Source organism: Glycine soja, chromosome 19, assembly GCF_004193775.1.
Source record: "Glycine soja cultivar W05 chromosome 19, ASM419377v2, whole genome shotgun sequence".
Lineage (NCBI taxonomy): Eukaryota > Viridiplantae > Streptophyta > Magnoliopsida > Fabales > Fabaceae > Glycine > Glycine soja.
The window spans coordinates 18,422,031-18,436,592 of record NC_041020.1 but is presented as its reverse complement, the minus strand read 5'-3'; the positions used below and the strand labels follow the sequence as shown (position 1 = coordinate 18,436,592).

Genomic DNA, 14,562 nt, shown 5'->3' with positions numbered 1-14,562 from the left:
TCACCTCCAATGATGGAGAAAGAGATGATCACAATAATAATAGACACATTACCAGTGTTTTACTATGAAAAAATGGTGGGGTATGCACCTTCAAGCTTTGCAAAGTTGGTCTTCGCCGGCGAAAGGATTGAATTGGGTCTGAAAAGAGGAAAATTTAAATCATCCTGCTTGGACGAATGAGAAAACTGGGGCAAATGAAGAGGGTGAGAATGAAGGAGAAACCCATGTTGCGAATGTCATTCCTACATGGCCAAACTTCCCACCAGCCCAACAATGTCATTACTCAACCAATATCAGCTCTTCTCATTACCCACCACCCAGTCATCCACAAAGGCCATTCCTAAATCAATTACAACGCCTGTCTACCGCACGCCCAATGCCCAAACACCACCTTTAGCGAAAACCAAAAAGGAATTTTGCAGCAAAAAGCCTGTAGGATTCACCCCAAATTCCGGTGTCATATGCTAACTTGCTCCCATATCTACTCGATAATGCAATGGTAGCGATAACCCCTGCTAGGTTTCCTCAACCTCCATTTTTCTGAGGATACGACTCGAACGCAACATGTGCATATCATGGAGGAGTTTTGGGACATTCCGTTGAGCACTGTATGACTTCGAAGCATAAGGTGCAATGTCTAATTGATGCGGGTTGGCTGAAAATTTGAGGAGAACCGCTTGTGAATCCTAACATTGACAAGCGACACCACATATGGGGCAATTTTGAAAGCTATTTTTAGATGTCTCTAATAACTCATTAGGATTTTCAAGTTTATGCCATTATTGTAAACCATAATTACAATGCTAAATAATATGGATAAATTTGACATCCTTGTCTCTCTCATCCTCTCACAAACACATCTTTGCTTATTCAACCTCCACCGGAATGTGAGTGTAAGCCATTAGTTTGTTTGCTCAAAGCGACCTGCGCTCTTGAGTGTTGACTTCCAAGACCGTTCAAACAGAGATTACTCGTCCTGCACGTTGGTGGGGGTGCTGTAAAACGACGAGTAAAGCAAAAAAAAAAGTTCAAGAAAAAAAGCATTTGATTCACTGTGTTTTCAAGTAAAAATATAGACATTCATGTGACCTCATTTTATCATTCCGGAAAGTTTGTCTTTTTTTTGAGAGAAGTGAGTTATCAAGAATAGGAGTCATTTGACTTAACCCGTCAATTAAAAAAAAAATCCTTCAACTATTTCTCGTCCTTGAAAAATTCTTTTTGCGAGAATCAACCGCCTCTTTCATTCTTTCATGCTACAGGGTTGTGAAAACAAAACAACGATGGATACCTCAGAGCCCTACACTGGGGCAATGAAAGGCACCGTGCATGAGCCTCAAGCGAACCTAGGGGCAGATCAAAAGTTGTCACCCGTCGATGTTTTTAAACGAAAAAAGGAGGGGGGACAAACCCTAGGATTTCAATGGATTGATTAAACGTCAAACGACTCCATTGTCGTCACTCCAAAATGGTCAAGTGTTTAAATCAAATAGAACATACACTCTGAGGGAGTTCCCAGAGAGATTTGCAAAAGATAGGATAAGGTTGCATGAATTATCACCTCTTTCAAAAGGACAACCAATATGTGCTTTCCAAAAAAATCAAAACAAATCAAAACCACAAAATAGGGAAAGAATGTTATGAACATTGTACAACTTTCCATTACATTGCATTGTTGCATCCGAAGTCCGCATTCACTGCATTTCAAGACAAAAGTTGCAAGCATTTCCATCCCTAAAAATCATGTTAACTGCACGTCCTCCCCTTTAGAGGGCTACACGTCCTCCAATTCAGAGGACTAGACCTCATCTCCTTCACAGGACTACACGTCCTTGCCTTCAGAGGGCTACACGCCCTCGCCTTTAGAGGACTACACATCCTCGCCATTAGAGGGCTACACGTCCTCACTTTCAGAGGACTACACGACCCCACCTTTAGAGGACTACACAACCCTCACCTTCAGAGGACTACACGTCCTCACCTTCAAAGGGCGGCACGCCCTCGCCTTCAGAGGACTACACGTACTCGCCTTCAGAGGGCTGCACGCCCTCGCTTGTCCTCACCTTCAGAGGACCACATGTCCTCACCTTTAGAGGACTACGCGTCCTCACCTTTAGAGGGCTGCAGGCTCCCGCGTTCAGAGGACTACATGTCCTCACCTTCAGAGGACTAGACACCCCCGGCTTCAGAGGGGTACACCCCCGCGCCTTCAGAGGACTTCGAGTCCTCGCCATTAGGGGGCTGCATACCCTCGCCCGTCCTCACCTTCAGAGAACTATATGTCCTCACCATGGTGAGGACTACAAGTCCCCACCTTCAGAGGGCTACACGCCCTCGCCTTCAGAGGACTAGATGTCCTCTCCTTCAGACGACAACACGTCCTCGCCTTCAGAGGGCTACACGCCCTCGCCTTTAGAGGACTATACATCCTCGCCATTAGAGGGCTACACGTCCTCACTTTCAGAGGACTACACGTCCTCACTTTCAGAGGACTACACGTCCTCGACTTCAGAGGGCTACACGTCCTCACTTTCAGAGGACTACACGTCCTCCCCTTTAGAGGGCTACACATCCTCCAATTCAGAGGACTAGACCTCCACTCCTTCAGAGGACTACACGTCCTCGCCTTCAGAGGGCTACACGCCATCGCCTTCAGAGAACTACACATCCTCACCTTCAGAGGACTAGACGCCCCCGCCTTCAGCGGGCTACACCCCCGTGCCCGTCCTCACCTTCAGAGGACTACATGTCCTCACATTCAGATGACTACACATCCTCACCTTCAGAGGACTACACGCCCTCGCCTTCAGAGGACTACACGTCCTCCCCTTCAGGGGTCTAGAACTCCTCCCCTTCAGAGGACTACACATCCTCGCCTTCAGAGGACTACACGTCCACGCCTTCAGAGGACTACACGTCCTACACTTTAAAGGACTACACGTCCTCGCCATCAAAGGGCTACACCTCCTCACCTTCAGGGGACTACAAGTCCTCACCTTTAGAGGGCTACACGCCCTCGCCTTTAGAGGACTACACGCTCTCGCCATTAGAGGGCTACACGCCCTCACCTTCAGAGGACTACACGTCCTCACCTTTGGAGGGCTACACACCCTCGCCTTCAGAGGACTACAAGTCCTCGTCTTTAAAGGACTACATGTCCTCGCCTTCAGAGGACTACACGTCCTCGCCTTCAAAGGGCTGCACGCCCTTGCCCGTCCTCACCTTCAGAGGACTACACATCCTCGCCTTCAAAGGACTACACGTCCCCGCCTTCAGAGGACTACACGTCCTACACTTCAAATAACTACACGTCCTCGCCATCAAAGGGCTACACCTCCTCACCTTCAGAGGACTACATGTCCTCTCCTTTAGAGGGCTACACGCCCTCCCCTTAAGAGGACTACACGTCCTCACCATCAGAGGACTACACGCCGTCACCTTTAGAGGGCTACACGCCCTCGCCTTCAGAGGACTACACGTCCTCACCTTCAGAGGGCTACATACCCCACCTTCAGAGGACTACACGTCCTCGCCTTCATAGGGATGCACACCCTTGCTCGTCCTCACCTTCAGAGGACTACATGTCCTCACCTTCAGAGGACTACACGTCCACACCTTCAGAGGGATGCATGCCCTCGGCTTCAGAGGACTAAACGTCCTCGACTTCAGAGGGCTACACACCCTCGCCCTCAGAGGACTACATGTCCTCCCCTACAGAGGACTAGACATCCTCATCATTAGAGGGCTACACGTCCTAACCTTCAGTGGACTACATGTCCCCACCTTCAAAGGACTACACGTCCTCCACTTTAGAGGACTACATGTCCTCACCTTCAGAGGACTACACATCCTCGCCTTCAAAGGACTACACGTCCCCGCCTTCAGAGGACTACACGTCCTACACTTCAAATAACTACACGTCCTCGCCATCAAAGGGCTACACCTCCTCACCTTCAGAGGACTACATGTCCTCACCTTTAGAGGGCTACACGCCCTCCCCTTAAGAGGACTACACGTCCTCACCATCAGAGGACTACACGCCGTCACCTTTAGAGGGCTACACGCCCTCGCCTTCAGAGGACTACACGTCCTCACCTTTAGAGGGCTACATACCACGCCTTCAGAGGACTACACGTCGTCGGCTTCAGAGGACTACACGTCCTCGCCTTCAGAGGACTACACGTCCTCGCCTTCAGAGGACTACACGTCCTCGCCTTCATAGGGCTGCACGCCCTTGCTCGTCCTCACCTTCAGAGGACTACATGTCCTCACCTTCAGAGGACTACACGTCCACACCTTCAGAGGGATGCATGCCCTCGGCTTCGGAGGACTAAACGTCCTCGACTTCAGAGGGCTACACACCCTCGCCTTCAGAGGACTACATGTCCTCCCCTACAGAGGACTAGACATCCTCGTCATTAGAGGGCTACACGTCCTCACTTTCAGTGGACTACACGTCCCCACCTTCAAAGGACTACACGTCCTCCACTTTAGAGGACTACATGTCCTCCCCTTCAGAGGACTACACATCCTCGTCTTCAGAGGACTACACGTCCTCGCCTTCAGTGGGCTACACATACTCACCTTAAGAGGACTACACATCCTCGCAATCAGAGGGCTACACGTCCTCACCTTGAGAGGACTATAGGTCCTTACCTTCAGACGGCTACACACCCTCGCCTTCAGAGGACTACACGTCCTCACCTTCAGAGGACTACATGTCTTCTCCTTCAGAGGGCTACACGCCCTCGCCTTTAGAGGACTACACGTCTTCACCTTTAGAGAGCTACGCGCCCTCTCCTTCAGAGGGCTGCACACCCTCAGCTTCAGAGGAATACACGTCCTCTTCTTCAGAGGACTACATGTCCTCGCCTTTAGAGGGCTGCACGCCCTCGCCTATCCTCACCTTCAAAGGACTCCATGTCCTCACCTTTAGAGTACTACACGTCCTCACCTTCAGAAGGCTGCACACCTTCGCCTTTAGAGTACTTCAAGTCCTCACCTTCAGAGGAGTACACGTCCCCGCCTTCAGAGGGCTACACGCCCTCGCCTTCAGAGGACTACACGTCCTCCCCTTCAGAGGACTACACGTCCTCGCCATTAGAGGGCTACACGTCCTCACTTTCAGAGGACTACACGCCCCCACCTTCAGAGGACTACATGTCCTCCACTTCAGAGGACTACACGTCCTCCCATTTAGAGGACTATACATCCTCGCCTTCAGAGGACTACACGTCCTTGCCTTTAGAGGGCTACACGTCCTCACCTTCAGAGGACTAGACGTCCTCGCCTTCAGAGGGCTACACGTCCTCACCTTCAGAGGACTACACGTCCTCCCCTTTGGAGGGCTACACGTCCCCCCCTTCAGAGGGCTACACGTCCTGCCCTTCAGAGGACTTCACGTCCTTTCCTTCAGAGGGCTACACGCCCTCGCCTGCCGAGGACTACACGTCCTCGATTTCAGAGGGCTGCACATCTGCACCTTAAGAGAATTTAAGGTCCTCTGATCTTAATGCTTAACCGAGACTTGTGCTCCTGGGTGAGGGGCCAGTAGTTTCCCTTTATCAGTTCCTCGCCACCCCCAAATCTCAGAGGAGGGCCAACCTTGCAAGCACAAGCAGTGGAGGAGGCTATCTCGTAGCTACTATGCATACCGGGGCAAGATTTCGCCCGGGCCATTGCAAAAAGATGAGTGCGGATCATGCGCACCAGCATGACCACTCTTACACATATATGGATGACATTGCTAGTTAGCAACATTCTGCTCAGCGACCGCAATGCCGATCTCCCCCTGCGGAAGTATCAGTTGGTCTGTGCCGTCCCGGTATAAGTAAGTATGCATATGGTTCAACTGATTTCTGATGTCATCTACTATTTGTAGGGATCGCGCCCTCAAGACACCCAGTGGACTCGGAGAAGTCCAACAGGGTCTTGGGGTTTCCAGCTCTGATTACGGGCCTCTGTCAGTTCTACGAAGTGCTTGTCGCCCCAAGCAAGGTCATCAGTCTGATTATTATATTATTATTTTACCTCTTTTTGGTTTCCAACGTGGTTACGGCATGACCGAACGGTCGAATTTCATTTTAACAGAAATTAACGGATATTACAATTCAAATGATCGGTGGAAATTTATTTTATTTTTTGATTAGATGAGAAAATGACTTAAGCAAATGACTAAAGCACGTCAAAAGGGGGTACGGAAAGTAAATGAAATGAAAATAAAAGCACGTAAAAACATATGAGGACCACTAAGGGTACATAGAATGAATTGAAAAGTTTGGTTTCGGGAACTTACCGGTTGAAGATCGAAGAATGATGAAGAACGAACGAAGAACATTGAAGAACGGTTGAAAATCTTCGCGAAAATCCCCACGGAAACGTTACGGAAGCGCCTTGGCTCGGATTTTCTTCACGGAACCAATTTTTTTCACTAATTTCAAGTGATTCGTGAATTACTAGGAGGGCTGAACCACATTCCTTTTCACTTCTCCCCCTATTTATAGGAAAATGGGGGAGATGCTTGCCACCCAGCTCTCCCAGGCGAGCAAGGTGACTTCCTCTAGAAGCAATCGCCTTCTGGAGGAATCTTGTGGAGGGCCCAAGTGGGCCTGGTTGCTATTTGCACCCCCACTTTTACTAAATACACCCCCTGCCTTTTTTTTGGTGATTCTTTTTTCGTAAAGTTACGGAAACTTACGAATCTCGTAACGATACTTGTTTTCTTTCCGTAATGTTACGGAACCTTGCGGATTACATAATCATCCCCTTTTTGACTTATGGAATGTTATAGAATCTCACAAATTGTGCAACGATGCTTCCTTTTGAGTTCCGCCATGTCACGGAACTTCACGAATTGCCTAACGATGGGTGCCAAGTACCTCAAAATGGTCAAATGAAAGTTGCTTGCCACCAAGCAAATGTCCCCGGACGAAATTAGGGTATGACACCTACCATGAAGAGAATCAAAATCAAACATATAATCATCAACAATCTGATCAAGTATCTCAGCATGAAAAACAGAATGATCCTCAGATGGATGTTTCATGGCATCAAGAATGTTAAAATGAACAACAATATCACCAAATTCCATAGACAATGTTCCAGCATAAACATCTATCTTGGTTTGGGCTATTTTCATAAATGGCCTGCCAAAAATAATTGGGACTGAACCATGGGAAAATCCCTCTTCCATATCAAGAACATAAAAATCAGCAGGAAAAATAAGTTCACCAACCTGAACGAACACATCCTCTATGAAACCTGCAAGGTAAGGAACACTTCTATTTGCTAAGTAAATCACCACATTCGTAGGTTGCAAAGGTCCAAGAGATAAAAAATTGAAAATGGACAGTGGCATGACACTAACTGATGCTCCTAGATCTAGCATGGCATTCTCAAATTTGTTGTTCCCAATAATGCAAGGTATACAGAAAGTACCTGGGTCCTTACATTTCTCAGGAATGTGAGGAATAGATTTACGTATCAATGCTGACACATTTCTGCCCATGTTAATCCTTTCATTGGCCTTAAGCCTCCTTTAGTGGGTGCACAACTCCTTTAGAAACTTGGCATATCTTGGAATTTGCTTGATGGCATCTAGCAGAGGTATATTCACCTCTACTTTCCTAAAGGTCTCTAAGATCTCCTTATCCACTTCTTCCATCTTTATGTTTGGAATTGCTCTAGGGGGAAATGGAAGAGGGATAGGAGGCTGCTGCAAGTTAGAACTACTAGAAGAAGGTCCACTTGCATGAAAATTTTTGTTAGCTCCCTTATGATCAGGAAGCTTTCTCTTTTGTGCAGCTAGCTCATCCTCTTTGTCAGCTGTAGAATGAAGCTTGACAGGTTCAGGTGCAGGTGCTGCAACTGGTGGAGGCACTTCAATTTGCTTGCCAGACCTCAAGGTGATGGCACTCACATTTTTCGGATTTTGCACAGTTTGTGAAGGTAATTTGTCAGAATTTTGGGACTAAGCTTGGTTCAACTGAGTAGCCATCTGCCCCATCTGATTTGTCAGACTCTGAATGGAGGCTCTTGTCTCTTGCTGAAATTGCATATTCTGGATGGTCATTTGCCTCACAAACTCCTCTAAGGAAGGTTGAGAAGGGGCCTCAGTTGCTTGTTGTCTTTGTTGTTGTTGTTGCTGCTACTGCTGTATTGGAGGAGGAACATATGGCCTGCTTGGACTAGCAGTATTCTGGAAGGGAGGGATAGGCTGTTGTTGCTACTATTGTTGTTGTAGAGGATTTGCCCATCTCAGATTTGGATGATTCCTCCAACCTGGATTGTATCTGTTGTTTAAAAGATCATAATTATTCTGCTATTGTTGGTTTTCCTGCTGAAGGGGTCTATTATAAATGTTTGCAGCATAGGCTTCAGGTTGCTCATTGACTCCAGATTGCTGCAAAGAAGGACAGAGATCTGTATGGTGATCAATAGAAGAACATAGACCACAGACTCTTGCAACAGGTGTAGATGCATATTTATGATTTATGGCAAGCTGAGTTACTAGGTTGACCAAGGCATCAAGTTTTCCCTCAAGCTTCTTATTTTCAGCAGATGAAGATGAATCTGTGGCCACATCATGGACTCCTCTAAGGACAATAACATCATTTCTTGTACTGAATTGTTGGGAGTTGGAAGCCATCTTCTCAATCAGATTCCTAGCCTCAGCATGAGTCATATCACCAAGAGCTCCACCACTGGCAGCATCAATCATACTCATTTCCATGTTGCTAAGTCCCTGATAGAAATATTGCAGAAGGAGTTGCTCAGAAATTTGGTGGTGAGGACAACTTGCACACAATTTCTTGAATCTTTCCTAGTACTCATACAAGCTCTCTCCACTAAGTTGCCTGATGCCCGAAATGTCTTTTCTGATGGCAGTGGTCCTAGATGCAGGGAAGAATTTCTCCAAGAACACCCTCTTAAGGTCATCCCAGCTAGTAATGGACCTAGGGGCAAGGTAGTACAACCAATCTTTTGCCAGTCCCTCTAGAGAATGAGGAAAAGCCTTTAGAAAGACATGATCTTCCTGGACATCAGGGGGCTTCATGGTGGAACAAACAATATGGAACTCCTTAATATGCTTGTGAGGATCTTCACCTGCAAGACCATGAAACTTGGACAACAAATGTATTAGTCCTGTCTTGAGAACATATGGAACATCCTCATTAGGATATTGAATGCACAAGCTTTCATAAGTGAAGTCAGGTGCAACCATCTCCCGAAGAGTCCTCTCACAAGGTGGAGATTGATCCATGTTCTCAGTATGAAAATTAGCAGCCGAATGCTCAAAATGCACAGAATGATCAGGATCCACACTATGCCTAACTAATCTATGAAAGGTTCTATCTATTTCAGGATCAAAGGGTTGTAAATCACCTGGATTGCCCCTAGTCATGCACTATATGCAGCAAATCATGAATTTCTCAAACAAGCACTAAGGAGGGGGTAAAACTACAACTATACTCAAACGATATCCAAATGAGCTGAAAATTTGTGAGCAACACCCTAAAATCATGAAAAGATAGCACAAAAATTTTCAGACTAAAATTCATAGTCTAACTATGAAAACTGCCTAAGCAAAGTTTAGAAAAATAGGACAATAATACTTGAAAAAAAAAACTTAGTAAACAACTGATTTTTCAAGTTTGGGAAATCGCAACTAGCTAAAGCCAGTTACCATGGCATGGGAAATTTTTTTCTACCCCAATTGCATATTTAATAATAGTCATTTTAATAACCGGAGCAAAAGTTATGGCCGTTTTAAGTTTTGCTAAAAACAAGTTCCCAAATTTTTTTAATCTCTCAAATTCAGCCACACCAAGTGCTTCTAGTATTTTTCACACAAAATATGGATCAAAAGAAACTACCACAAAAAAAATTAGTCTAAAATAAAAACTCTAACTATCAAAACAAAAATCGTCAATTAATTAGCAAAAACCGGGTACTGTTCACAGCATTAAACACTTTTGAACAGGGGGCGCCTCTGAATAGCAAAACAGAACGCTAAACAACACTAAACAACAGAACTACACACAAAACAACTAAACACTGCAAATTAACCACAAATACACAAAAACACAAAGACATAAACACAAAGACACAAATATAATTATGAACCTTTGGACCACTACTCCCTGGCAACGGCGCCAAATTTGATCAAGGCTGTACCCGAATCAAATAAACATTAAAATGCAGTATCTAGGAAGTGATCCTAGGTCGTCTCCCAGTGACCAATGATCAAACAAACATTCATAACATGTAATAATGAGACAGTAACGAAATGGGGGGGGTGTTGTTTTTGTAATTCAAACAGCAAGCAAACTCGAATTAAAGAAATAACAGAAATAAAACATGTTGTTTCCCCTTGATTCAAAAGCAAGTCTCTTATCCTAGGTTACGAGAATTTATCCCTAATCAGTTCAACCACTAAATCCAATCAGAAATTAATTTACTAAGCGAAAATTAACACAAGGCTGTCATTATGTGATTAAGCAACACATACACCAATTAATTCCTCTCACATGTCCATTAAGCATGAACGTTAATTAAGCACAGAGACAATTAATCGATCATTAAGCATGCATGGATTAATATCAGCAACAAACCCAGAATAATTGGTGAAGGGGAAAAACTGATTATAATTTAATATTAATACCAAAACCTCAAAGAGAGTTGTGCTTAATCTTCAAGAGAAAACAACACTAGAGCTTCAACCTTCCATCCACAGCAGAAACGAAGAGGAAACCAAAGGCAGAAAATGAACTGAAATTAGAAGCAGAAAACGAAAACGAAAACGAAACTGGAATTGCTACATGAACAGTGCGCATGAATAGTAATACAAAAACTGAAGAATAAAACCCTACAAATTCTCTCTGCCTCGTGAACAGTGACCAGCCACACTTAAAACCCTAGCAGCTAGTTCCTAAAGCTTACAAATATGATTTTTGGGCCCAATAAGGTCTGGCGGCCCAATTACAAAAATACCCCCAAAATGAAATAAAATAAAACTGGACGACAAATTAAATTGTCTACTCTCTTCAAATCCAAGCTGGTTCAGCTCAATTCCAAATCCAAGCCCAATTGCTTATAATTCTCCTGAAATTAAATTAAAACACAAAATTAGTCAAGTAGGCCCAAATGATCAAACTACATAATTAATTTGACAATTAAGGCTAATCAGTAATTAAAATGGTGACAAAAAGGGGTAAGAAATAGGAGAAAATAATGACATCAGAGAGCTAAATCCTCTGTTGGTTCTTCCTTGTAGGTACTTCATGTAAATACCTTTATATCTATTTAATGATGTTTTATGTGTTCTCTGTGCTATCGGTACGTCATTTTAGTATCCTTTTGCCTTGAACACGTAGATGCATACTTTGTTAGGATCATTCAACAGTGGGAACTGGTTTGATTATTAGAACTTGATAGGACAATTCATATTTATTTTCTTCTTGAACTGAATAACCATTGTTTCTGTTAATGTTTTATATGCATAGATCTCCCACAGGCAATTTAGTTCCTCTGGACTTGGAGATACTCAGGGGTTTTCACCCCCTTTTTAACCACATTGCCCCTAATGGGCTTCTAAACTACCTAAGGTCCTAAAATACCTAACCCTAAAACTAAGTAACTTAACCTAACAGCAATGCTCTACGTTTTAAAAACTAAAATTTGTATGCTCAGAGATGAGAGAGTGTAGAGGTTTGGGTGCCAAGTTAGCAACCCAAGTGCCTTTGCTCTACGTTTTAAAAACTAAAATTTGTATGGCGCGCTTAGCGCGCAGCTTTGCTTAGCATGCCAACATGACATTTGAGTTTAAAACACTGGCGCTTAGCCTAGCCTCACGCTAAGCCCAACTTGTTGTAACTTCTAGTAAGCATTTGGGGCTTAGTGCAGTAGCGGCGCTTAGCGCTTTCTGCAACACCAAAAATCTTTCTGCAACATGCGCTTAGCCTGAGATGTGAGGCTTAGCGTACATCAAGCTTCAAGTTACAATGAATGATTCAGGCTTAGCACCACTACCTGCGCTAAGTGCACTTCCAATGACTTCAAAACAGAATGATGTTGGCGCTTAACGCATCCTTTCCCATTAAGCCCAGCTTGAAAGCTTAACTTACAGAATGAATCTGGGGCTTAGCGCAGCTAAAATAAATTTTCACAAAGAGGAAGTGGTGCTTAGCGCATCATCCATGCTAAGCCCACTACTTAAGGTGAAACTTACAGTGAAGATGTTGGGCTGAGCACAATGATGTGTGCTTAGCTGAACCATTCAGCCAATCAATTAGGGATCTTTGCGCTTAGTGCGAGCAGGCTCAACTTAGTGCGTGAAGAGATGGCGCTTAGTGCAAGGTTTGCACTTAGCGGATAAGCAAACTTGAAAGTTTTCAAGTCATTTTCTTCTTATCTCTTCACACATAATTTTAACAACCCTTTTTGTTCATTACTAAACAAGTTGAAATCAATCACAATCATAAGCAATATGTCCTAACTACATGCAAGAAATAAAAATGAAGATAGAGAAGGGAAAGAAAAGCTGGGTTGCCTCCCAGTAAGCGCTTCTTTAATGTCATTAGCTTGACGCATCATCCTGTTATCCATGATCCAATAATGTTCCCACTTCACGGACCTTCTTCTCAGTCTTCTTTCCTCCATCACATGAACTTTAAAATAGACATTCCGGTCAAGTGGCTCTTTATCTTCATGAAATAATTCAAAGCTAATTTTCTGATATCTACTACACAGCTTGCAGTAGACATGAATGGGTGACCAAGAATGAGAGGAATATCAGCGTCCTCTTCTATGTCTATCACAATAAAATCAGCTGGGAATATAAGGTGTTTCACCTTCACCAAAACATGTTCAATCACTCCATATGGTCTTGCGATGGAGCGATCAGCTAACTGGAGGGTCATGCGTGTAGGTATTATCTCTATCTCCCCAAGTCGCCGGTGCATGAAAAGAGGCATTAAGTTGATACTAGCTCCCAAGTCTATGAGAGCTTTTCCTACAACAACCTCACCAATGGAACATGGTATCGTGACAACTCTAGGATCTATGTGCTTAGGTGGAAGAATGTGTTGAATCACAGCACTACAATTGCCTTCCACCACAATTCTATCACTATGGATGTACCGGTTCTTCTTTGTCATCATATCTTTTAAAAATTTGGCATAGAGTGGCATCTGTTGAAGTGTTTCTCCAAAGGGTAAAGTAATTTCCAGTTTCTTGAAGATAAAAAGAAATATGGCCAAATTTCTTTCTTTCTCTTTCTGGGAAGGTACCAAAGGATAAGGTACTTCCTTGCCTTCATTTGGAGTAGTATCCTTCTTCTTGTCAATGTTTACCTCACTTTTTCCTTTCCTCATCTCATCATCAACAACTTTCTCTTTTTGTTTTTCATTTTTCAACTTTTTTTTTCTTTTTCTTTTTCTTCTTCTTTTGTTCTTTCTTTTTCTTTCCCTTTTATTGGTGTCTCTTCTTCCTTGTCATCTTTAGTCTCCTCATTAATCTCTTCAAGTTCTACAAAATCAGAAACAGGTTCAAGTGCTGGCTTAGGTGCTAGCTGTTGTTTGTGTTCCTCCATCTTCTTTCCAACTTCACTATCATCATCTTTGGATTGCCATTCTACTTCTAGTCATCACAGCTTTACATTCCTTCTTGGGATTTTTCTCTGTATTAGCTGTAAAACTGCTTGATGATCTATCCACCAATTGCTTTGCAAGCTGTTCCACTTGGACCTCAAGATTCTTTATGGCGGACTCTGTGCTCTTCTGATTGGACATAGAAACCTGCGTAAACTGAGCTAGAGTCTCTTCTAGCTTTGTTGTGCGATCATAGAGACTAGGTCCTTATTGCTGTGGCCTTGTGGATGGTCCACCTTAATCTCTGTTGAACTGATTCCCAGAGTGGTTCCTCCATTGTCCTTGTTGTCGATTATATTGCTGGCCATGTTGAAATCCAGAAAATCCTCCTACATTGAAATTGTTCCTGGGCTGATTTCCCATGTAATTGACTTCATGAGTGGGGTGTTCTCAATAGGAATACATCATCCAGATTCACGAGCTCCTCCATCTAAGGTACATCCTACAACCGGCAAAGCAGAAGCATATGAAGTATGTGCAGAATGAACTTGAGTTGGCAACTTACTTAGTGTTTCGGTCAAGGTTTATAGTTGCTTAGACAGCAATTTGTTTTCTGCCAACAATGCATCTTGGGAGTTTAACTCCAATAAACTCTTTTTGGTGGGAATGTGAGCTCTATCTCTCAAAATAGCAATGTCGCTTGCAGCCATATTTTCAATGAGATCCATGGCTTCTTCAGGGGTCTTCAATTTGATTTTCCCACCCGCAGAAGCGTCTAATAGCTGTTTGGACTGCGGTCTTAACCCATCTATAAAGATATTGAGCTGTATCGATTCTGAGAATCCATGAGTGAGAGTCTTTCTCAATAACCCATGGAATCATTCCAAAGCCTCACTCAAAGATTCATCAGGAAATTGATGAAAAGAAGAGATGGCAGCTTTGCCTTCTGCAGTCTTAGACTCAGGGAAATATT

The 14,562-nt window shown here is 44.0% G+C and overlaps 1 protein-coding gene across 1 annotated transcript; it reads right to left on the bottom strand.

The window, feature by feature from the left end:
• Positions 1 to 12,659: 12,659 nt before the first annotated feature.
• Positions 12,660 to 13,373, bottom strand: LOC114398633. Its single transcript, XM_028360808.1, has 2 exons — positions 13,290 to 13,373; positions 12,660 to 13,190 (listed from the first exon to the last, which is right to left on the bottom strand). The coding sequence occupies exons 1-2, from the start codon at positions 13,371 to 13,373 to the stop codon at positions 12,660 to 12,662; spliced, it is 615 nt and encodes a 204-aa protein (XP_028216609.1).
• Between the last annotated feature and the right edge of the window lie 1,189 nt (positions 13,374 to 14,562).

Bases quoted from the DNA above. Each gene is read 5' to 3' on its own strand.
- LOC114398633 (XM_028360808.1), bottom strand. From the start codon at position 13,373: ATGAGGAAAGGAAAAAGTGAGGTAAACATTGACAAGAAGAAGGATACT. The intron at 13,191-13,289 runs GTACCTTCCCAG...ACACTTCAACAG, and splicing joins AGGAAGTACCTTATCCTTTG to ATGCCACTCTATGCCAAATT.